The following is a 25567-nucleotide window of genomic DNA, read 5'->3' on the forward strand; positions in this document are numbered from 1 at the left end:
GACCCGGGGGCTGACCGGCCGACCCATGAGCCACCGGCCGACCCATGGGCTGACCGGCCGACCCATGGGCCGACCGGCAAATTCACCTCGCCCTCCCTCGCCTTGTAGCTCATGTTGCTGTGTGTTTTTATGATCTTCAGACTATAGGATTTATGGTAAGTCTCCCATTGGCTTAGAGGCAGCCTAGCAACAAGGCAGCCAATCACCTTTTTGAGACATTTTTACCGCATGCTGGTTCCACAAATGCTTTGAGAAAATCCACAAGTGGCTGGTGTCACAAATGCATTGAGAAAATCCACAAATGCAGTGGCAACAATTGACACACAGAGTTGATGATTTACAAATGATATTTTTTGATAAATGCGCCTGCAAGTATATATATATATATTTTTTTACAAATTGTCATATATTTGTAAAAATCATAGCACATGTATTTAAATGCCAACTTACAAGTTACAGTTTTTTGTGGATAGGACAATACATTTGTAAAAATTATCATAAAAAAGCGTGACGTTTGTCTCAAAATGATTCAACAGGAAAAAGGAATGCCAAATGCAGATTTACAATTCACACGCAGAATTGAGGATTTACAAAGGTTTTTTTTGGATAAATGCACACACAAATCTAATATTTTCTTTGTAAAAATACATTTGTAAATCATGGAAACACATTTGTGAATCATGGAAACACATTTGTGAATCTTGGAAACACATTTGTGAATCATGGAAACACATTTGTGAATCATGGAAACACATTAGTAAATTATTGTGGAATATTTACAATACATTTGTGAAAATTATCATAAAAAAGCGTGACGTTTGTCTCAAAATGATTCAACAGGAAAAAGGAATGCCAAATGCAGATTTACAATTCACACGCACAATTGAGGATTTACAAATGGTATTTTAGGATAAACGCACACACAAATCTATTCTTTTTTTGTAAATGTACAAAATACATTTGTAAATCATGGAAAAACATTTGCAAATCATAGAAAAACATTTGCAAATCTTGGAAACACATTTGTAAATCTTGGAAACACATTTGTAAATCTTGGAAACACATTTGTAAATCTTGGAAACACATTTGTAAATCTTGGAATATTTGTAAAAACTTTTGAGACATATTTCTCCCCATAGTAATGGAGCGGAGGAACAGATTTTGTGTGTGTGTGTGTGTGTGTGTGTGTGTGTGTGTGTGTGTGTGTGTGTGTGTGTGTGTGTGTGTGTGTGTGTGTGTGTGTGTGTGTGTGTGTGTGTGTGTGTGTGTGTGTGTGTCTAGTGTCTAAAGCACTTTGGATAAATGCACTCTGATTGGAGGACTTTAGGCCACGCCTCCCCACCTGCCTTTATTTGATATCTCTGTTCACTGCACTGTTTTATACACACACGCACGCACGCACACACACACACACACACACACACCGAGCACGCATGCACGCACACATGGCCACTCACACACACAAACCAAATTCTCTCTCACTCTCACTCTCTCTCACACAGACAAACACACACACTCTCTCTACCTCTCTCTCACAAACACACACACACACACACTCTCTCTCTCTGTCTCTCTCTGTCTCTCTGTGTCTCTCTCTCTCTCTCTCTCTCTCTGTCTGTCTGTCTCTCTCTGTGTCTCTGTGTCTCTGTGTCTGTCTCTCTCTCTGTGTCTCTGTGTCTCTGTGTCTCTGTGTCTGTCTCTCTCTCTGTGTCTCTCTCTCTCTCTGTCTCTCTGTGTCTCTCGGTCATGTCGAGCGCAGCAGAGCAGCTGGCCAGGAGCAAGGCGAGGTCGGAGGAAGGTTTGGGGTTCAACTCCAACGCCGTGCCGTTCGGAGGCCAGTCGTTCCTCAGCCTGAAGGCTCAGTGTGTGAGGGAGGGGTCCCTGTTCCAAGACCCCTCGTTCCCCGCCGACTGGGGGTCCCTGGGATGGAACGAACTGGGACGCTACTCCTCCAAGACCCGCGGGGTGGAGTGGAAACGACCCTCGGTGAGACAAACAGCCTTGTTTATGGCAGCACTTTTCTATTTTAGTATAGTAGTTTTCATTTAGTTTTAGTCACATTTTAGTCACCTGGAATGTTTTAGTGTTAGTCTAATTTTAGTCGACTAAATCTACAGTTGATTTAGTCGACTAAAATGTATTTTGGCGGGCCTTGATGTTTTTTTGTTCACTTGCTGAAAATAGCCGATCTACAAGCTCACAACGCGTTGCAGCACGACGCGTTGTGAGCTTGTAGATCGGCTACTAAAGTCTATCTATCTAAGGGGCTAGGGGAGGGGCTACGGGCCATGATTCCAAGAGTCTAGGACGTGTGGAGCGTTGTCCAGGTTCTTTTAGAGAAGGGAGAAGAGTCTGGGACGTGTGGAGCGTTGTCCAGGGTGTTTTAGAGAAGGGAGAAGAGTCTGGGACGTGTGGAGCGTTGTCCAGGGTGTTTTAGAGAAGGGAGAAGAGTCTGGGACGTGTGGAGCGTTGTCCAGGTTCTTTTAGAGAAGGGAGAAGAGTCTGGGACGTGTGGAGCGTTGTCCAGGGTGTTTTAGAGAAGGGAGAAGAGTCTGGGACGTGTGGAGCGTTGTCCAGGTTCTTTTAGAGAAGGGAGAAGAGTCTGGGACGTGTGGAGCGTAGTCCAGGGTGTTTTAGAGAAGGGAGAAGAGTCTGGGACGTGTGGAGCGTTGTCCAGGTTCTTTTAGAGAAGGGAGAAGAGTCTGGGACGTGTGGAGCGTTGTCCAGGGTGTTTTAGAGAAGGGAGAAGAGTCTGGGACGTGTGGAGCGTTGTCCAGGTTCTTTTAGAGAAGGGAGAAGAGTCTGGGACGTGTGGAGCGTTGTCCAGGGTGTTTTAGAGAAGGGAGAAGAGTCTGGGACGTGTGGAGCACTGTCCAGGTTCTTTTAGAGAAGGGAGAAGAGTCTGGGACGTGTGGAGCGTTGTCCAGGTTCTTTTAGAGAAGGGAGAAGAGTCTGGGACGTGTGGAGCGTTGTCCAGGTTCTTTTAAGAGTCTGGGACGTGTGGAGCGTTGTCCAGGGTGTTTTAGAGAAGGGAGAAGAGTCTGGGACGTGTGGAGCGTTGTCCAGGTTCTTTTAGAGAAGGGAGAGGAGTCTGGGACGTGTGGAGCGTTGTCCAGGGTGTTTTAGAGAAGGGAGAAGAGTCTGGGACGTGTGGAGCGCTGTCCAGGGTGTTTTAGAGAAGGGAGAAGAGTCTGGGACGTGTGGATCGTTGTCCAGGTTCTTTTAGAGAAGGGAGAAGAGTCTGGGACGCGTGGAGCATTGTCCAGGTTGTTTTAGAGAAGGGAGAAGAGTCTGGGACGTGTGGAGCGTTGTCCAGGTTCTTTTAGAGAAGGGAGAAGAGTCTGGGACGTGTGGAGCGTTGTCCAGGTTGTTTTAGAGAAGGGATAAGAGTCTGGGACGTGTGGAGCGTTGTCCAGGGTGTTTTAGACAAGAGAGAAGAGTCTGGGACGCGTGGAGCGTTGTCCAGGGTGTTTTAGAGAAGGGAGAAGAGTCTGGGACGTGTGGAGCGTTGTCCAGGGTGTTTTAGAGAAGGGAGAAGAGTCTGGGACGTGTGGATCGTTGTCCAGGTTCTTTTAGAGAAGGGAGAAGAGTCTGGGATGCGTGGAGCATTGTCCAGGTTGTTTTAGAGAAGGGAGAAGAGTCTGGGACGTGTGGAGCGTTGTCCAGGTTCTTTTAGAGAAGGGAGAAGAGTCTGGGACGTGTGGAGCGTTGTCCAGGTTGTTTTAGAGAAGGGATAAGAGTCTGGGATGTGTGGAGCGTTGTCCAGGGTGTTTTAGACAAGGGAGAAGAGTCTGGGACGCGTGGAGCGTTGTCCAGGGTGTTTTAGAGAAGGGAGAAGAGTCTGGGACGTGTGGAGCATTGTCCAGGGTGTTTTAGAGAAGGGAGAAGAGTCTGGGACGTGTGGAGCGTTGTCCAGGGTGTTTTAGAGAAGGGAGAAGAGTCTGGGACGCGAGGAGCGTTGTCCAGGGTGTTTTAGAGAAGGGAGAAGAGTCTGGGACGTGTGGAGCGTTGTCCAGGGTGTTTTAGAGAAGGTACTTCCAGCTTCCCTGTGTCGGCTGACTTTTGTTGGTATGTAGAGATTTGTCGTAGAGATTCACGGTATTGAAATTATAACTGATATCCCGTCTCTGATTATATGCAGTGTCATATCAGCCGATAGCGATATATATAATTTACATCACATTCATATTAAACTTGTTGCCGTTTGGTTTCTCGTGTTTGGTAAATGTCCTCACAGCTGTATAAACCAGTTGTGCTGTTTCGTCCAATCAGGAGCTGTGTTCAGATCCTCAGTTTATCATTGGTGGAGCCAAGAGGACCGACATCTGTCAAGGAGCTCTGGGTCAGTGTGCACGCGCGCACACACTCACGCACGCACGCACGCACGCACGCACGCATACCTGCAAACAGTGAAATATCTATATAATGAAACTATGAGTATGTCAATAGAGCGTCGCAGCCCCGCCCCCTCGAGAGACCCGGAAAATAATTCTCTGTTCATTTTCCTCAGAGACTTTTCAAAAAGTATTTATTTAAAGACGTTTACGCCAAAGTTTGTTTGTTGTTTGTTTTTGGACAAAGACTTTCTTGTCAATCATGACAACAAACACAATGTTTTGGGCCAAACAAATAATTAGAAAGAAAAAGGTTGCTTTTTTTGTTGTTTTTCTTCTTTGTAATTATTTGTTTGGTCCAAAATGTTGTGTTTGTTGTCGTGATTTATTTTGAAATGTGTGTGTGTGTGTGTGTGTGTGTGTGTGTGTGTGTGTGTGTGTGTGTGTGTGTGTGTGTGTGTGTGTGTGTGTGTGTGTGTGTGTGTGTGTGTGTGTGTGTGTGTGTGTGTGTGTGTGTGTGTGTGTGTGTGTGTAGGTGACTGCTGGCTGCTAGCCGCCGTAGCCTCTCTAACTCTGGACCAAGGCATTCTGGGTCGTGTAGTTCCGTCTGGACAGAGCTTCCAGCAGGACTACACTGGGATCTTCCACTTCCAGGTCAGAGGTCACTGACCCTGCTGCAATGTCATTGGCTGTGTCGCGATGATTGACAGGTCTGGCAGTGTGCTGAGTGCTGATTGGTTGCTGTGTGTGATTGACAGGTCTGGCAGTGTGCTGAATGCTGATTGGTTGCTGTGTGTGATTGATAGGTCTGGCCGTGTGCTGAGTGCTGATTGGCTGCTGTGTGTGATTGACAGGTCTGGCAGTATGCTGAATGCTGATTGGTTGCTGTGTGTGATTGACATGTCTGGCAGTGTGCTGATTGGCTGCTGTGTGTGATTGACAGGTCTGGCAGTATGGTGATTGGCTGGACGTGGTGATTGACGACCGTCTGCCAACCAGAGACGGGAAGCTGCTGTTCGTTCATTCTGCAGAAAACAACGAGTTCTGGAGCCCCCTGCTGGAGAAGGCTTACGCTAAGTCTGTCTGTCTGTCTGTCTGTCTGTCTGTCTGTCTGTCTGTCTGTCTGTCTGTCTGTCTGTCTGTCTGTCTGTCTGTCTGTCTTACCACAGGACTGACCATAGGATAATACTAATAATAATACCCGTTGTCAACTTGTCATAGCACTCTATGAGGAAAATTGAACGTGGAATTGTCGTCCGGGATTTCATGAGACGCTGTATTCCAGTCTAGGACATGATGTCATCAGAGGGGGTGTGGCTCTGGGACAGGGTAAAAAGATTTGAGTTTAAAACGTTCGCTCTGAAAGAATATATATTCAAAGATTTGTGCCACATTTTCACGATTTTTCAAAAAAAGCAGACCTTTACAATTTACAATTTACAATTTACAATTTACAATTTACAATTTACAATTTAGGCATTTAGCAGACGCTCTTAATCCAGAGCGACTTACATTAAGCAAGAACAAAAAGCATGGGAATACATCACATATATAAAAAGCATTTATCGCGAAACATGCGTAAGCTAAGAACGTGACTAGAACATATCTATATAATGACACTATACATATAAACTATAACTAGAACATATCTATACAAGCTCCGCGCTACGAGCTTGTAGGTCTGCTATTTATCAATAGTTAAAGTATAACATATTGTTTAAAACACCAAAAGGGATTCCTTTTAAAGTGGTTCAAGTGGAATCTAATTTTCTGGGGTTCATTTGGAGCTCAGAGCGACGTGTTTAGGTGTGTTTGGGCGTTTCTTGAAATGTTCCCTGGACAAATACAAGGTCAGGTGTGTGCGTGTGCGTGTGTGTGTGTGTGTAGCAGGGTGTGTCGAGTGTTTGCTCAACAGGAGTTAAAGCAAACACACACACACACACACACACACACACACACACACACACACACACACACACACACACACACACACACACACACACACACACACACACACTATAGCTCAAACAGTAAATATGTGGTTCTCTGATTTCTTTTCTGGTGGGAAAAAAAACGAACTTCGCTGAAAATATCAGATCTACAAGCTCGTACTCGAACTTGCAGATTTTCTGAGGATCTATTTAACCCAAGGGTTTTCAACCCCTTTTCACATCAAGGTCCATTATTTATTTATTCAGCATTTGAGCCACGGACCACCGTTTGATGACATTTAGCCTCTCAGACCCATTTGAGCCACGGACCACCGTTTGATGACATTTAGCCTCTCAGACCCATCTGAGCCACGGACCACCGTTTGATGACATTTAGCCTCTCAGACCCATCTGAGCCACGGACCACCGTTTGATGACATTTAGCCTCTCAGACCCATCTGAGCCACGGACCACCGTTTGATGACATTTAGCCTCTCAGACCCATCTGAGCCACGGACCACCGTTTGATGACATTTAGCCTCTCAGACCGGTCCGCGGGTCCGCGGGTCCGCGGGGGTCCACGGACCACTTGTTGAGAACCACTGCATTAACCCCTCGTTAGTCACTCATCGTTATCTTAATCTACAAACGAGGGAGTTTCCTTTAACGAGCATTGAAATACATTCACACACCTGTAAGATGTGCGTGCATGCATGCGTGCGTGCGTGCGTGCGTGCGTGCGTGCGTGCGTGCGTGCGTGCGTGCGTGCGTGCGTGCGTGCGTGCGTGCGTGCGTGCGTGCGTGCGTGCGTCATGATTTCTTACAAGTTTGGCCACATTTTTCTGTTTCGGAATAATTAATCAAACCTTGGAGGAAATCAATTATTCGATGAATGATTAATCGAATAAAATCTGAATAATCAGAATCAGAGGCATAACTTTACACTCAATTATGATATTGTATTTTTTGTTTGATGTGTTTTTGTATTATGTAACCATGCTCTATGTGTGTGTGTGCGTGCGTGTGTACGTTCGTGTGTGTGTGTGTACGTGTGTGCCTACGTGCGTGCCTACGTGTGCGTGCGGTCCAGGGTGAGCGGCAGCTACGAGGCCCTCTCGGGGGGGTCCAGCATCGAGGGCTGTGAGGACTTCACCGGAGGGATCGCCGAGTCCTTTGATCTGCTGAGACCCCCAAAGAACCTGTTCAACATCGTTAGGAGGGCTCTGAGACTGGGGTCCCTGTTGGGGTGTTCTATTGATGTGAGGCTGGGGAGGGGTCCCTGTGTGTGGGTGTCAGAGACAAAATAATATTCTCTATTAACTATGCACTGTACTTTACTACTTGGCGTGCGTGCGTGCGTGCGTGCGTGCGTGCGTGCGTGCGTGCGTGCGTGCGTGCGTGCGTGTGTTCAGATATCCAGCGCTAGCGACACGGAGGCGATAACTCGTCAGAAGCTGGTGAAAGGACACGCCTACTCTGTCACCGCAGCCAATGAGGTCAGAGCTGTCAATCAATCAATCAATCAATCAATCAATCAATCAATCCATCAATCCATTAATGATGATTAATTATTCCGTCACATTGTGAGTTTGTAGATCAGCTATTTTCAAATATGGTCAAAATGTATATTTTACTGGTTGACGTGTTTGACCCATTTAGGCCTCATCTTTACACCCCTGGCAACCAATCAGATCTCCTCTGTTGTTCTGGTCCAATCAGGTTACAGTACAGACCAACCAATCAGATCTCCTCTGTTGTTCTGGTCCAATGAGGTTACAGTACAGACCAACCAATCAGATCTCCTCTGTTGCTCTGGTCCAATGAGGTTACAGTACAGACCAACCAATCAGATCTCCTCTGTTGTTCTGGTCCAATGAGGTTACAGTACAGACCAACCAAGCAGATCTCCTCTGTTGTTCTGGTCCAATCAGGTTACAGTACAGACCAACCAAGCAGATCTCCTCTGTTGTTCTGGTCCAATGAGGTTACAGTACAGACCAACCAAGCAGATCTCCTCTGTTGTTCTGGTCCAATCAGGTTACAGTACAGACCAACCAAGCAGATCTCCTCTGTTGTTCTGGTCCAATCAGGTTACAGTACAGACCAACCAATCAGATCTCCTCTGTTGTTCTGGTCCAATGAGGTTACAGTACAGACCAACCAATCAGATCTCCTCTGTTGCTCTGGTCCAATGAGGTTACAGTACAGACCAACCAATCAGATCTCCTCTGTTGCTCTGGTTCAATGAGGTTACAGTACAGACCAACCAATCAGATCTCCTCTGTTGTTCTGGTCCAATGAGGTTACAGTACAGACCAACCAAGCAGATCTCCTCTGTTGTTCTGGTCCAATCAGGTTACAGTTCAGACCAACCAATCAGATCTCCTCTGTTGCTCTGGTCCAATCAGGTTACAGTACAGACCAACCAATCAGATCTCCTCTGTTGTTCTGGTCCAATCAGGTTACAGTACAGACCAACCAATCAGATCTCCTCTGTTGCTCTGGTCCAATCAGGTTACAGTACAGACCAACCAATCAGATCTCCTCTGTTGTTCTGGTCCAATGAGGTTACAGTACAGACCAACCAATCAGATCTCCTCTGTTGTTCTGGTCCAATGAGGTTACAGTACAGACCAACCAAGCAGATCTCCTCTGTTGTTCTGGTCCAATGAGGTTACAGTACAGACCAACCAATCAGATCTCCTCTGTTGTTCTGGTCCAATCAGGTTACAGTACAGACCAACCAAGCAGATCTCCTCTGTTGTTCTGGTCCAATGAGGTTACAGTACAGACCAACCAATCAGATCTCCTCTGTTGTTCTGGTCCAATCAGGTTACAGTACAGACCAACCAATCAGATCTCCTCTGTTGTTCTGGTCCAATCAGGTTACAGTACAGACCAACCAATCAGATCTCCTCTGTTGTTCTGGTCCAATCAGGTTACAGTACAGACCAACCAATCAGATCTCCTCTGTTGTTCTGGTCCAATGAGGTTACAGTACAGACCAACCAATCAGATCTCCTCTGTTGTTCTGGTCCAATCAGGTTACAGTACAGACCAACCAATCAGATATCCTCTGTTGTTCTGGTCCAATCAGGTTACAGTACAGACCAACCAATCAGATCTCCTCTGTTGTTCTGGTCCAATGAGGTTACAGTACAGACCAACCAAGCAGATCTCCTCTGTTGTTCTGGTCCAATCAGGTTACAGTACAGACCAACCAATCAGATCTCCTCTGTTGTTCTGGTCCAATCAGGTTACAGTACAGACCAACCAATCAGATCTCCTCTGTTGCTCTGGTCCAATGAGGTTACAGTACAGACCAACCAATCAGATCTCCTCTGTTGTTCTGGTCCAATCAGGTCCATCTGTACGGCTCTCCAGTGGAGCTGCTGCGAATCAGAAACCCCTGGGGAGAGAAGGAGTGGAGCGGAGCCTGGAGCGACCAGTCAGTACCAACCAGCCAATCCCAGCCAATCAATTAACCAATCAATCAGATCCATCCAATTAAACAATCACATCCATTCAGTTAAACAATAATAATAATAATAATAATAATAATAATAATAATAATAATAATAATAATAATAATAATAATAATAATAATAATAACAGGTCCAGAGAGTGGGATGGAGTTCCATCAGAGGAGAAATCAGCTCTTTATCATTCAGCTGAAGATGGAGAGTTCTGGTAAGACTCTAATAATGATAAATTATGATAATTATAATGTATTTTATTTTGAAGGATGGCCTTTGAAGACTTCTTGATAATGATAATAATGTATTTTATTTTTGAAGGATGGCCTTTGAAGACTTCCTGCGTAAATTTGATAAACTGGAGATCTGTAACCTGACACCCGACACTCTGAGCAGCGACCTGATCGGCCGATGGAACTACCAGCACTTCGAGGGGGCGTGGCGCGTTGGCTCAACGGCAGGAGGCTGCCGCAACTACCCAGGTACGGTTCAACTCCCTCAAACTACCCACAGGCGCACATGGGTTGATCCCCAAATCCTTATATGGGCGGCGGTGGCTCAGCGGTAGAGTGGCTGGATGGTAACCGTGAGGTACCATATGTATTATGCAAATCATGCAATATGTCCAGACCCACATCTTTAAACTCATTCCATGCCAAAGACGAGATTTACTAGAAAATACAGTACCTGGAGAAAGCGTGTGGGCTCGAGCGATGCTCAGCCAATTACAGCGCAGAATGGCACATCTTCCAGCCAATCACATGGACAATATCTGAGGACGCAATCTCTACAATTATTAGATGATGATAACAGCAACAACAACAACAACAACAATAGCAATAACAACAACAACAATAGCAACAACAACAACAACAATAACAACAATAGCAATAATATCTGCTCCGCAGCGACCTTCTGCTCCAACCCTCAGTTCCTGCTGCGTTTGGAGGAAGAGGATGATGATGATGGTGGTGATGAAGGTCCAGGATGCAGTATTCTGATTGGTCTGATGCAGAAAGACGCTCGACGGGAGAAACGCTTCGGACGAGACCTCAACACCATCGGCTTCTCCGTGTACCAGGTGAGATACTGATGTGAACCAGGTGAGATACTGATGTGAACCAGGTGAGATACTGATGTGAACCAGGTGAGATACTGATGTGAACCAGGTGAGATACTGATGTGTACCAGGTGAGATACTGATGTGTACCAGGTGAGATACTGATGTGTACCAGGTGAGATACTGATGTGTACCAGGTGAGATACTGATGTGTACCAGGTGAGTTAACGATGTGAACCAGGTGAGACAACGATGTGAACCAGGTGAGCTAACGATGTGTACCAGGTGAGACAACGATGTGAACCAGGTGAGCTAACGATGTGTACCAGGTGAGACAACGATGTGAACCAGGTGAGATAACAATGTGAACCAGGTGAGATAACGATGTGTACCAGGTGAGACAACAATGTGAACCAGGTGAGATAACGATGTGTACCAGGTGAGACAACGATGTGAACCAGGTGAGATAACGATGTGAACCAGGTGAGACAACAATGTGAACCAGGTGAGACAACAATGTGAACCAGGTGAGACAATGATGTGTACCAGGTGAGCCAATGATGTGTACCAGGTGAGACAACAATGTGAACCAGCTGAGACAACGATGTGAACCAGGTGAGATAACGATGTGAACCAGGTGAGACAACAATGTGAACCAGGTGAGACAATGATGTGTACCAGGTGAGACAACAATGTGAACCAGGTGAGACAATGATGTGTACCAGGTGAGCTAACGATGTGAACCAGGTGAGACAACGATGTGAACCAGGTGAGACAATGATGTGAACCAGGTGAGCTAACGATGTGAACCAGGTGAGACAACGATGTGAACCAGGTGAGCTAACGATGTGAACCAGGTGAGACAACGATGTGAACCAGGTGAGCTAACGATGTAAACCAGGTGAGCTAACGATGTGAACCAGGTGAGACAACAATGTGAACCAGGTGAGCTAACGATGTGAACCAGGCATAGGGCGTCCACCAGAGCTCTCCATCTCACTCTCTTCTGGGCTTGCGCTTTTGCTTCCTGCCAGTTCATTCCAATGTCCTTTAGGTCCTGGAGAGTGGAACGTCTCCAGGTGTTTCTTGGCCTACCCTGTTTCCTCTTCCCCTGTGGGTTGTTGTCCAGGGCCTGTCTTGTGGTGTTATCTGTGTCCTTTCTAAGGGTGTGGCCTATCCAGTTCCACTTTCTCCTTTTGATGGTACTAGCTATACTGTCCTGTTTTGTGATCCTCCATAACTCCATAACTCATTTGTGGTTTTGATGGGCCACCATTGCTTGAGGATGTACCGCAGGCATTTGTTTACAAACACCTGGAGCTTGTTTATTAGGCCCTCGGTGGTCTTCCATGTTTCAGCGCCATAGAGCAGGACGGTCTTCACATTGGTGTTGAAGATCCGTAGCTTGGTGTTGTTTGAGAGCTGTTTGGATAGCCAGATCGGTAGCTTGGTGTTGTTTGAGAGCTGTTTGGATCCGTAGCTTGGTGTTGTTTGAGAGCTGTTTGGAGAGCCAGATCGGTCGCAAGATCCTAAATGCCAGCTGTGCTTTGCTGATTCTAAGCTCTATATCCCTGTCTGCTCCTCCATCCCTGCTGATGTTGCTCCCTAGATAGGTGAAGTGTTCCAGATCTGGTTGGTGCTACAGCTGCTACCTCTGCCTCACATGCCAGGTCGTTGACATATCTCCTCTTGTCCCTTTTTGTCTTCTTCTTCACTATCCTAGCCTGATTATCAGACTGTAGCTTTCTTGAAGCTTCAGTCTGACATTGTCTCCTGTCTGAGCGATTTCAAGGGGGAGGGGATTAGAATTTCCCTCAACCAGTAGCCATTGGTGTTGTTTTTCCCTCCTTCCTCTGTGTGTTGCGCTGCGTGATGACGCTGAAAACGGGACTCGGCGCTGATTGGTTGTTCGTTAGACCCACCCCCACCACCGATTCTCATTGGATAATACATTTTTGTACCGAAGAAATTATAGGTTCACAGTGCAACACCAGACCAAGAGATGCAGTCCACTCAGAGAGTGGGCGGGGTCTTTGGGCTGGATTCAGGCTATCACTATCCTGCTTTGTTGTTGGTATTCTTGTCTCCACTGTTCTTTCTTTTCCCTATCAGGTTCCCTGTTGCCCTTGGCTTTGAGGTCCCTTCTAACCTCTATGGCCTGCCAGGTGTCATCCGCAATCCAGTCTTTTCTTTCACTCTTCCTGTACCCCAGAACCTGTTCACATGTTTCTATGAAGGATTTCTTACAGTTCCCCCATTCTTCCTCCACCTCGCCTGTTCCTGCTAGTGGTGCAAATCTGTTCTTCAGTGTCAGCCCTGCATCTTTTTTAACCTGGGGATCTCTTAGTTTCCTGACATCAAACTTTTTCTGTGCCCTATTTTCTGTCCTTGGCTTAGCAGCTACTTTTAGTCTAAACTCTCCTATCAGTAGGTGGTGGTCGGAGTCGATGTCAGCTCCTCTCTTTACCCTAACATCAAGGAGTAGCTTCCTCCATTTTCTTGCTATGGTTATGTGGTCGATCTGGTTCTCTGTATTTAGATCAGGGGAGATCCATGTGGTTTTGTGTATTGGCTTGTGTGCAAATAGGCTCCCTCCAATGATTAGTTCGTTGAAGGTGCAGAAGTCAAATAGGCTCCCTCCAATGATTAGTTGGTTGAAGGTGCAGAAGTCAAATAGGCTCCCTCCAATGATTAGTTGGTTGAAGGTGCAGAAGTCAAATAGGCTCCCTCCAATGATTAGTTCGTTGAAGGTGCAGAAGTCAAATAGGCTCCCTCCAATGATTAGTTCGTTGAAGGTGCAGAAGTCAAATAGGCTCCCTCCAATGATTAGTTCGTTGAAGGTGCAGAAGTCAAATAGGCTCCCTCCAATGATTAGTTCGTTGAAGGTGCAGAAGTCAAATAGGCTCCCTCCAATGATTAGTTCGTTGAAGGTGCAGAAGTCAAATAGGCTCCCTCCAATGATTAGTTCGTTGAAGGTGCAGAAGTCAAATAGGCTCCCTCCAATGATTAGTTCGTTGAAGGTGCAGAAGTCCCTCCAATGATTAGTTCGTTGAAGGTGCAGAAGTCAAATAGGCTCCCTCCAATGATTAGTTCGTTGAAGGTGCAGAAGTCAAATAGGCTCCCTCCAATGATTAGTTCGTTGAAGGTGCAGAAGTCAAATAGGCTCCCTCCAATGATTAGTTCGTTGAAGGTGCAGAAGTCAAATAGGCTCCCTCCAATGATTAGTTCGTTGAAGGTGCAGAAGTCAAATAGGCTCCCTCCAATGATTAGTTCGTTGAAGGTGCAGAAGTCAAATAGGCTCCCTCCAATGATTAGTTCGTTGAAGGTGCAGAAGTCCCTCCAATGATTAGTTCGTTGAAGGTGCAGAAGTCAAATAGGCTCCCTCCAATGATTAGTTCGTTGAAGGTGCAGAAGTCAAATAGGCTCCCTCCAATGATTAGTTCGTTGAAGGTGCAGAAGTCAAATAGGCTCCCTCCAATGATTAGTTCGTTGAAGGTGCAGAAGTCAAATAGGCTCCCTCCAATGATTAGTTCGTTGAAGGTGCAGAAGTCAAATAGGCTCCCTCCAATGATTAGTTCGTTGAAGGTGCAGAAGTCAAATAGGCTCCCTCCAATGATTAGTTCGTTGAAGGTGCAGAAGTCAAATAGGCTCCCTCCAATGATTAGTTCGTTGAAGGTGCAGAAGTCAAATAGGCTCCCTCCAATGATTAGTTCGTTGAAGGTGCAGAAGTCAAATAGGCTCCCTCCAATGATTAGTTCGTTGAAGGTGCAGAAGTCAAATAGGCTCCCTCCAATGATTAGTTCGTTGAAGGTGCAGAAGTCAAATAGGCTCCCTCCAATGATTAGTTCGTTGAAGGTGCAGAAGTCAAATAGGCTCCCTCCAATGATTAGTTCGTTGAAGGTGCAGAAGTCCCTCCAATGATTAGTTCGTTGAAGGTGCAGAAGTCAAATAGGCTCCCTCCAATGATTAGTTCGTTGAAGGTGCAGAAGTCCCTCCAATGATTAGTTCGTTGAAGGTGCAGAAGTCCCTCCAATGATTAGTTGGTTGAAGGTGCAGAAGTCCCTCCAATGATTAGTTCGTTGAAGGTGCAGAAGTCCCTCCAATGATTAGTTCGTTGAAGGTGCAGAAGTCCCTCCAATGATTAGTTCGTTGAAGGAGCAGAAGTCCCTCCAATGATTAGTTCGTTGAAGGTGCAGAAGTCCCTCCAATGATTAGTTGGTTGAAGGTGCAGAAGTCCAATGATTAGTTCGTTGAAGGTGCAGAAGTCCCTCCAATGATTAGTTCGTTGAAGGTGCAGAAGTCCCTCCAATGATGAGTTCGTTGAAGGTGCAGAAGTCCCTCCAATGATTAGTTCGTTGAAGGTGCAGAAGTCCCTCCAATGATTAGTTCGTTGAAGGTGCAGAAGTCCCTCCAATGATTAGTTCGTTGAAGGTGCAGAAGTCCCTCCAATGATTAGTTGGTTGAAGGTGCAGAAGTCCCTCCAATGATTAGTTCGTTGAAGGTGCAGAAGTCCCTCCAATGATTAGTTCGTTGAAGGTGCAGAAGTCCCTCCAATGATTAGTTCGTTGAAGGTGCAGAAGTCCTCCAATGATGAGTTCGTTGAAGGTGCAGAAGTCCCTCCAATGATTAGTTCGTTGAAGGTGCAGAAGTCCCTCCAATGATTAGTTCGTTGAAGGTGCAGAAGTCCCTCCAATGATTAGTTCGTTGAAGGTGCAGAAGTCCCTCCAATGATTAGTTCGTTGAAGGTGCAGAAGTCCCTCCAATGATTAGTTCGTTGAAGGTGCAGAAGTCCTCCAATGATGAGTTCGTTGAAGGTGCAGAAGTCCCTCCAATGATTAGTTCGTTGAAGGTGCAGAAGTCCCTCCAATGATTAGTTCGTTGAAGGTGCAGAAGTCCCTCCAATGATTAGTTCGTTGAAGGTGCAGAAGTCCCTCCAATGATTAGTTCGTTGAAGGTGCAGAAGTCCCTCCAATGATTAGTTCGTTGAAGGTGCAGAAGTCCCTCCAATGATTAGTTCGTTGAAGGTGCAGAAGTCCAATGATTAGTTCGTTGAAGGTGCAGAAGTCCCTCCAATGATTAGTTCGTTGAAGGTTAGTCCCTCCAATGATGAGTTCGTTGAAGGTGCAGAAGTCCCTCCAATGATTAGTTCGTTGAAGGTGCAGAAGTCCAATGATTAGTTCGTTGAAGGTGCAGAAGTCCAATGATTAGTTCGTTGAAGGTGCAGAAGTCCCTTCAATGATTAGTTCGTTGAAGGAGCAGAAGTCCCTCCAATGATTAGTTCGTTGAAGGTGCAGAAGTCCCTCCAATGATTAGTTCGTTGAAGGTGCAGAAGTCCCTCCAATGATTAGTTCGTTGAAGGTGCAGAAGTCCCTCCAATGATTAGTTCGTTGAAGGAGCAGAAGTCCCTCCAATGATTAGTTCGTTGAAGGTGCAGAAGTCCCTCCAATGATTAGTTCGTTGAAGGTGCAGAAGTCCCTCCAATGATTAGTTCGTTGAAGGTGCAGAAGGTGCAGAAGGTGCAGAAGGTGCAGAAGGTGCAGAAGGTGCAGAAGGTGCAGAAGTCGCAAAAGGAGTTCCATTTTCGTTCACTTCTCCGAGGCCTTCTTTTCCCATGATGCTTGTCCACTTGGTGTTGTCCCTCCCGACCGTGGCATTCATGGTGTTGTCCCTCCCGACCGTGGCATTCATGGTGTTGTCCCTCCCGACCGTGGCATTCATGTCCACTTGGTGTTGTCCCTCCCGACCGTGGCATTCATGTCCACTTGGTGTTGTCCCTCCCGACCGTGGCATTCATGGTGTTGTCCCTCCCGACCGTGGCATTCATGGTGTTGTCCCTCCCGACCGTGGCATTCATGGTGTTGTCCCTCCCGACCGTGGCATTCATGGTGTTGTCCCTCCCGACCGTGGCATTCATGGTGTTGTCCCTCCCGACCGTGGCATTCATGGTGTTGTCCCTCCCGACCGTGGCATTCATGGTGTTGTCCCTCCCGACCGTGGCATTCATGGTGTTGTCCCTCCCGACCGTGGCATTCATGATGCTTGTCCACTTGGTGTTGTCCCTCCCGACCGTGGCATTCATGTCCACTTGGTGTTGTCCCTCCCGACCGTGGCATTCATGATGCTTGTCCACTTGGTGTTGTCCCTCCCGACCGTGGCATTCATGGTGTTGTCCCTCCCGACCGTGGCATTCATGGTGTTGTCCCTCCCGACCGTGGCATTCATGGTGTTGTCCCTCCCGACCGTGGCATTCATGTCCACTTGGTGTTGTCCCTCCCGACCGTGGCATTCATGATGCTTGTCCACTTGGTGTTGTCCCTCCCGACCGTGGCATTCATGGTCCACTTGGTGTTGTCCCTCCCGACCGTGGCATTCATGGTCCACTTGGTGTTGTCCCTCCCGACCGTGGCATTCATGGTCCACTTGGTGTTGTCCCTCCCGACCGTGGCATTCATGGTCCACTTGGTGTTGTCCCTCCCGACCGTGGCATTCATGGTCCACTTGGTGTTGTCCCTCCCGACCGTGGCATTCATGTCTCCTAGAACTATTTGGATGTCTCTCCTTGGGGACTTCTGTATTTGCGCTTGTAGTTGTTGGTAGAACTTCTCTTTCTCTTGCTTTTCAGCCTAGTTTGTCGGTGCGTAGCACTGAATGATGGTGATATTAGGGTTAGGGTTAGGGTTAGGGTTAGGGTTAGGGTTAGGGCTAGGGTTTTCAGCCTAGTTTGTCGGTGCGTAGCACTGAATGATTATATGTAGCACTGAATGATGGTGATATTAGGGTTAGGGTTAGGGTTAGGGTTAGGGTTAGGGTTAGGGCTAGGGTTTTCAGCCTAGTTTGTCGGTGCGTAGTGAATCACTGAATGATGGTGATATTTAGCACTGAATGATGGTGATATTTAGCACTGAATGATGGTGATATTTAGCACTGAATGATGGTGATATTAGGGTTAGGGTTAGGGTTTTCAGCCTAGTTTGTCGGTGCGTATATGCATGGTGTGGGCTTAATTCTCACTGAATGATGGTGATATTTCGGCCCTTAGATGCAAATCTAGCAGTGATGATTCTTTCAGAAACGGGAGGCTTCTGGCAGCATCTTTTGAGAGAATTAAGCCCACACCATGCATATGTGGATCCGATGTGTACCAGGTGAGCTAACGATGTGTACCAGGTGAGTTAACGATGTGTACCAGGTGAGCTAACGATGTGTACCAGGTGAGCTAATGATGTGTACCAGGTGAGCTAACAACGTGTATAAGGTGCGTTAACGATGTGCACCAGGTGAGTTAACGATGTGTACCAGGTGAGATAATGATGTGTACCAGGTGAGCTAACGAGACCTCGGTACCAGGTGAACTAACGAGACATAAGTACCAGGTGAGTTAACGATACCTCAGTACCAGGTGAGCTAACGAGACCCCCGGTGGTACCAGGTGAGCTAACGAGACATCAGTACCAGGTGAGCTAACGAGACATCAGTACCAGGTGAGCTAACGAGACATCAGTACCAGGTGAGCTAACGAGGCATCAGTACCAGGTGAGCTAACGAGACATCAGTACCAGGTGAGCTAACGAGACATCAGTACCAGGTGAGCTAACGAGTCCTCAGTACCAGGTGAGCTAACGAGACCTCAGTACCAGGTGAGCTAACGAGAGAGCTAACGATACCTCAGTACCAGGTGAGCTAACGAGAGAGCTAACGATACCTCAGTACCAGGTGAGCCTACCAGGTGAGCTAACGAGACCCCCGGTGGTACCAGGTGAGCTAACAAGACCTCAGTACCAGGTGAGCTAACGAGACCCCCGGTGGTACCAGGTGAATTAACGAGACCTCAGCACCAGGTGAGTTAACAATACCTCAGTACCAGGTGAGCTAACGAGACCTCAGTACCAGGTGAGTTAACAATACCTCAGTACCAGGTGAGCTAACGAGACCTCAGTACCAGGTGAGTTAACAATACCTCAGTACCAGGTGAGTTAACAATACCTCAGTACCAGGTGAGTTAACAATACCTCAGTACCAGGTGAGTTAACGAGACCTCAGTACCAGGTGAGCTAACGAGACCCCCGGTGGTACCAGGTGAATTAACGAGACCTCAGTACCAGGTGAGCTAACGAGACCCCCGGAGGTACCAGGTGAGCTAACAATACATCAGTACCAGGTGAGCTAACGAGACCTCAGTACCAGGTGAGTTAACAATACCTCAGTACCAGGTGAGTTAACAATACCTCAGTACCAGGTGAGTTAACAATACCTCAGTACCAGGTGAGCTAACGAGACCTCAGTACCAGGTGAGTTAACAATACCTCAGTACCAGGTGAGTTAACAATACCTCAGTACCAGGTGAGTTAACAATACCTCAGTACCAGGTGAGTTAACAATACCTCAGTACAAGGTGAATTAACGAGACCTCAGTACCAGGTGAGTTAACAATACCTCAGTACCAGGTGAGCTAACGAGACCTCAGTACCAGGTGAGTTAACAATACCTCAGTACCAGGTGAGTTAACAATACCTCAGTACCAGGTGAGTTAACAATACCTCAGTACCAGGTGAGTTAACGAGACCTCAGTACCAGGTGAGCTAACGAGACCCCCGGTGGTACCAGGTGAATTAACGAGACCTCAGTACCAGGTGAGCTAACGAGACCCCCAGTGGTACCAGGTGAGTTAACAATACATCAGTACCAGGTGAGCTAACGAGACCTCAGTACCAGGTGAGTTAACGAGACCTCAGTACCAGGTGAGTAGTCGACGAACATTTCTCGTCTTAGTTTTAGTCGAGAAAATCAACACTTATTAATAATAAGTGTAGAACTTTTCGTGCATTTTGATGAAAGATCCTGGAAGCAGATGCATTTTAATTGATTTTCATATAATTCAAAATGGCGGGTGATCTAGAGGTCAGAGGTCAAAAGTAAGAGCACGAGCACTTGTTCGGCATGAGGAGACGCATATGTGTATCGAAGATTCATTGCTGACGGTCAAACGGTTCATGAGCTATGCGAGGTCAAAGTTTGCATTTTCAATTGAGTGCTATAGCGCCACCCTTTGGCCAATGGTTGTGGGCTTCGCATCCTCACCGTTTGGCATGGCCCTCTACCATATCTCTAAATTTCGCGAAAACCGACTGCACGGTTCAGCCAGAAGTGCTATTTTTGGCGGAAGGAGAAGAAGAGAAAAAGAGACAAATACAATAACTGCTTGGTCCTTTAATAATAATAATAGCTCAGATTTCTATAGCGCTTTTCCAAGTGCTCAAAGCGCTTTGAGCACTTGGAAAAGCGCTATATAGTGTAATGAATAAGGGAGTTGTCTCAGCATAGACACACACATTATAGGTTAGATATAAGCTAAAATAGTACAGTACAGTACGGTACGGTACGGTACGGTACAGTAAAATAGTACCGTACTAGTCACTACATGGCAGTCAATTATTTATTAACCTTTTGACCTTTCTGCTCATCTCCGCAGGTTCCTGAAGAGGTGTGTATGATCATGCACGCATGCACGCACGCACGCACGCACGCACGCACGGACACACACACACACACACGCACACACTGCACGGACACACTGCACGGACACACACACGCACGCACGCACCCACTGCACGGAGACACGCACACACACACACGCACGCACGCACGCACGCACGGACACACACACACTAAACAACGTTGCGCCACATTTAAAGACACACCTCTTCATGTGATGTCATCAGTACAAGGGGCGGAGCAACATCCACCTGGGTCCTGATTTGCTGCTGAGACAAACATCTGTCGCCCGTAGCAACGCCTTCAGCAACATCAGAGAGGTTAGGGGTCACCATTGATTGATCAAATACTCTATTATTGATTAGCATGTTAGCATTAGCATGTTAGCACTAGCCTCGATGACCTTACAGGCGTATGCAAAGGCTCAATTTATGTAATTTATTATTAGATTTATAATTTAGCATTTTTTTGGAGATTACCGTTAGACAGATGTTAGGTTCACGGGTTAGTTTTAACCTGCCACGGGTTAGTTAGTTTTAACATGCCACGGGTTAGTTAGTTTTAACCTGCCACGGGTTAGTTAGTTTTAACCTGCCACGGGTTAGTTAGTTTTAACCTGCCACGGGTTAGTTAGTTTTAACCTGCCACGGGTTAGTTAGTTTTAACCTGCCACGGGTTAGTTAGTTTTAACCTGCCACGGGTTAGTTAGTTTTAACCTGCCACGGGTTAGTTAGTTTTAACCTGCCACGGGTTAGTTAGTTTTAACCTGCCACAGGTTAGTTAGTTTTAACATGCCACGGGTTAGTTAGTTTTAACCTGCCACGGGTTAGTTAGTTTTAACCTGCCACGGGTTAGTTAGTTTTAACCTGCCACAGGTTAGTTAGTTTTAACATGCCACGGGTTAGTTAGTTTTAACCTGCCACGGGTTAGTTAGTTTTAACCTGCCACGGGTTAGTTAGTTTTAACCTGCCACGGGTTAGTTAGTTTTAACCTGCCACGGGTTAGTTAGTTTTAACCTGCCACGGGTTAGTTAGTTTTAACCTGCCACGCATGTCGGAGGCCACCGTGTTGTCAGACTAATGTCTGTCTGTCTGTCTGTCTGTCTGTCTGTCTGTCTGTCTGTCTGTCTGTCTGTCTGTCTGTCTGCTAGGTGTGCGACAGGTTTAAACTTCCTCCAGGAGAGTATGTCATCATCCCGTCGACCTTTGAACCCCATCGTAAAGGAAGCTTCCTGTTGAGAGTGTTCTCTGAGAAACTGACCAATGGCAGGTGAGAGAGTAATTATAGTCTAGGGGAGGGGCTACGGTCTAAGATGGAGTCTGAAGAGGTGGGATTTCAGACTACGGTGGAAGATGGGGAGTGAGTCTGTAGTTCTGACTGCAATGGGAAGTTAATTCCATAGTTTAGATTGGAAGTGAGTCTGTAGTTCTGACTGCAATGGGAAGTTCATTCCATAGTTTAGATTGGAAGTGAGTCTGTAGTTCTGACTGTAATGGGAAGTTCATTCCATAGTTTAGATTGGGAGTGAGTCTGTAGTTCTGACTGTAATGGGAAGTTCATTCCATAGTTTAGATTGGGAGTGAGTCTGTAGTTCTGACTGCAATGGGAAGTTCATTCCATAGTTTAGATTGGGAGTGAGTCTGTAGTTCTGACTGCAATGGGAAGTTCATTCCATAGTTTAGATTGGGAGTGAGTCTGTAGTTCTGACTGCAATGGGAAACATGACATTACAACACACTGCCACCTGGTGGATGAAACATGACATTACAACACGTTTTCTGTTGCAGTCCCATGGAGGAGGATGTAGCTGCCACTGTTGACGAGGTACCTGTCTGTCTGTCTGTCTGTCTGTCTGTCTGTCTGTCTGTCTGTCTGTCTGTCTGTCTGTCTGTCTGTCTGTCTGTCTGTCTGTCTGTCTGTCTGTCTGTCTGTCTGTCTGTCTGTCTGTCTGTCTGTCTGTCTGTCTGTCTGTCTGTCTGTCTGTCTGTCTGTCTAACAATGTAAGCCTGTGTGTGTGTGTGTGTGTGTGTGTGTGTGTGTGTGTGTGTGTGTGTGTGTGTGTGTGTGTGTGTGTGTGTGTGTGTGTGTGTGTGTGTGTGTGTGTGTGTGTGTGTGTGTGTGTGCGCGTGTGCGCGTGTGTGCGTGCGTGCGTGCGTGCGTGCGTGCGTGCGTGCGTGCGTGCGTAGCCTGACGTCAGAGAGAGTGATGTGGATCCACATTTTCAACATCTCTTCAAGCAGATTGCTGGAAACGTAAAGACTCGTTACTCAATAACTATTGACCAATAAGATGAATGAATGGATGCATTCATTCATCTGATTGGTCAGTCTTTCATTCTTTCATCTGATTGGTCAATGTTTCATTCTTTCATCTGATTGGTCAGCCCTGCCCCCTGTTCTGATTGGTCAATGTTTCCCATCATTCAGGACTCAGAGATCTCAGCGGTGGAGCTGCAGCAGATTCTGAACACGGTGGTGACTCAGAGTAAGACTCAGCACACGCACGCACGCACGCACGCACGCGCGCACGCACGCACGCACGCACGCACGCGCGCACGCGCGCACGCACGCACGCACGCGCACGCGCACGAGCACGAGCACGCACGCCACTTTTAAAGTCGAGTTAAAGTCTTTCTTCCTCCCTCCCTCCCTCCCTCCCTCCCTTACAGGAAGTGACATCAGAACTGATGGTTTCACCCTCCAGACATGTCGACACATCGTCAGCCTCCTGGACGTAACCTTTGACCTTTAACCTTTGACCCTGAACTCAGGTCACTGTGACCTTTGGCCCTGAACACAGGTCACTGTGATCTTTGGCCCTGAACAGTGAGTGTAGGACCTGTTAACACCCAGGACGAAGTTTGATCAAAAAGACGGAGGTTAATGATATCAAAACCGATCGCATCGCTCCACAGCCTGGGAGCATCGCTCCACAGGCTGGGAGCGTTGCTCCACAGCCTGGGAGCATCGCTCCACAGGCTGGGAGCGTCGCTCCACAGCCTAGGAGCGTCGCTCCACAGGCTGGGAGCGTCGCTCCACAGGCTGGGAGCGTCGCTCCACAGGCTGGGAGCATCGCTCCACAGGCTGGGAGCGTCGCTCCACAGCCTGTGGAGCGATGCTCCCAGGCTGTGGAGTGTTTTGGCTACATTTAGCTACTTCAGCTACATCCGGGATAACATCTGGTCCGTCGGTAAATGTGCTTCGCTGCTATAAATCGCTGGGCTCTGATTTAATGGATTAAATAACCCCTGATTTAATGGATTAAATAACCTCTGATTTAATGGATTAAATAACCTCTGATTTAATGGATGAAATAACCTCTGATTTAATGGATGAAATAACCTCTGAGTTTAACAAAAGATCAGTAGTAGCAATAGATGAATTAATAACAATAGATTAATTCATAACAATAGATTAGTTCAGATCATCAACCTTGACTCAGATCTCAGAAAGATGGATCAGCTAAACTGGGCCTGGTGGAGTTCCATGCTCTGTGGACCAAAATACAGCAATACCTGGTAATATCATCACAACAACACCTGTACCAAAATACAGCAATACCTGGTAATATCATCACAACAACAACACCTGTACCAAAATACTACAATAGCTGGTAATATCATCACAACAACAACACCTGTACCAAAATACTACAATACCTGGTAATATCATCACAACAACAACACCTGTACCAAAATACAACAATACCTGGTAATATCATCACAACAACAACACCTGTACCAAAATACTACAATACCTGGTAATATCATCACAACAACAACACCTGTACCAAAATACAACAATACCTGGTAATATCATCACAACAACAACACCTGTACCAAAATACTACAATACCTGGTAATATCATCACAACAACAACACCTGTACCAAAATACAGCAATACCTGGTAATATCATCACAACAACAACACCTGTACCAAAATACTACAATACCTGGTAATATCATCACAACAACAACACCTGTACCAAAATACTACAATACCTGGTAATATCATCACAACAACAACACCTGTACCAAAATACTACAATACCTGGTAATATCATCACAACAACACCTGTACCAAAATACTACAATACCTGGTAATATCATCACAACAACAACACCTGTACCAAAATACAGCAATACCTGGTAATATCATCACAACAACACCTGTACCAAAATACAGCAATACCTGGTAATATCATCACAACAACACCTGAACAACACCTGAACACCTGTACAACACCTGTATCAATATACTACAATATGTGATATTTTTGTGATATTTTGTGTTATTTTTGTGTTGTGATGTTATTGTTATTGTTGTGTTTTTGCAGGAAGTGTTTAAACGTCACGACTCTGACAACTCTGGAGCGATGAGCAGTCATGAGATGAGATCAGCTCTGTCTGAGGCCGGTGAGCTCATTTACATAATATTATAATGAGATGGCGAGCTCATTTACATAATATTATAATGAGATGGTGAGCTCATTTACATAATATTATAATGAGATGGTGAGCTCATTTACATAATATTATAATGAGATGGTGAGCTCATTTACATAATATTATAATGAGATGAGATCAGCTCTGTCTGAGGCTGGTGAGCTCATTTACATAATTAATAATATATAATGAGCAGCTCATTAACATAATGTTTAATTACATTATAACGAGATGAGAGCAGCTCTGTGATGATGATGATGATGAAGGTGTCACCTGTCAATCACTCAGGTTTCCAGGTCAACAGTGATGTCATCCAGGAGATCGTTGGTCGCTATGCCGACGCCCACTATGCCATCGACTTCGACTGTTTCATTGGCTGCCTGATACGAGTGGAGATGCTCTTTAGTGAGTGGCCACACCCATTATCTTATAGACCACACCCATCATCGAATTGGCCACACCCATTATCTTATAGACCACACCCATCATCTAATTGGCCACACCCATTATCTTATAGACCACACCCATCATCTAATTGGCCACACACATTACCATAAAGACCACACATTATCCTAAAGACCACACCCTCTTCTTTCCTCTAAACAGAAATCTTCAAAACTCTCGACAAGAACGACAGCGGCAAGATCCATCTGGACATACAGCAGGTATTATTATTGTTATTGTTTGTTTGTTTTGTTTGTTTTGTTTGTTTTGTTTGTTTTTTTGTTAATTGATTGTCTATATTTAATTGGTTGTTTGTGTTTCAGTGGTTGTGTTTGGCCATCAACTGATCATCTGACACCTGAAGATCTACCACCACATCACATCA

General features: G+C 46.2%; 1 protein-coding gene across 1 annotated transcript; it reads left to right on the plus strand.

The window, feature by feature from the left end:
• The first annotated feature begins 1388 nt into the window (after positions 1 to 1388).
• LOC306921782 (calpain-2 catalytic subunit-like) lies at positions 1389 to 25558 on the plus strand. The gene is made up of 21 exons (XM_079499080.1): positions 1389 to 1986; positions 4273 to 4342; positions 4870 to 4988; positions 5278 to 5411; positions 7356 to 7524; positions 7678 to 7761; positions 9628 to 9713; positions 9881 to 9955; positions 10063 to 10223; positions 10650 to 10822; positions 20271 to 20282; positions 20521 to 20613; positions 21444 to 21562; positions 22081 to 22117; positions 22720 to 22777; positions 22962 to 23026; positions 23742 to 23810; positions 24630 to 24708; positions 25027 to 25143; positions 25345 to 25403; positions 25506 to 25558. Exons 1-21 carry the CDS (start codon positions 1747 to 1749, stop codon positions 25527 to 25529), a joined length of 2043 nt encoding a protein of 680 aa, XP_079355206.1. The 5' UTR covers positions 1389 to 1746; the 3' UTR covers positions 25530 to 25558.
• Positions 25559 to 25567: the final 9 nt, after the last annotated feature.

This window comes from Electrona antarctica (genome assembly GCF_951216825.1).
Source record: "Electrona antarctica genome assembly, chromosome: 4".
NCBI classification, from domain to species: Eukaryota; Metazoa; Chordata; class Actinopteri; order Myctophiformes; family Myctophidae; genus Electrona; species Electrona antarctica.

What these genes read in the sequence shown, in the direction of transcription:
- LOC306921782 (XM_079499080.1), top strand. Translation starts at nt 1,747, where the DNA reads ATGTCGAGCGCAGCAGAGCAGCTGGCCAGGAGCAAGGCGAGGTCGGAG. An exon ending in ACATCGTCAGCCTCCTGGAC is followed by an intron (nt 23,027 to 23,741) that starts GTAACCTTTGAC and finishes CTCAGATCTCAG; the next exon opens with AAAGATGGATCAGCTAAACT. An exon ending in ATCAGCTCTGTCTGAGGCCG is followed by an intron (nt 24,709 to 25,026) that starts GTGAGCTCATTT and finishes TCAATCACTCAG; the next exon opens with GTTTCCAGGTCAACAGTGAT.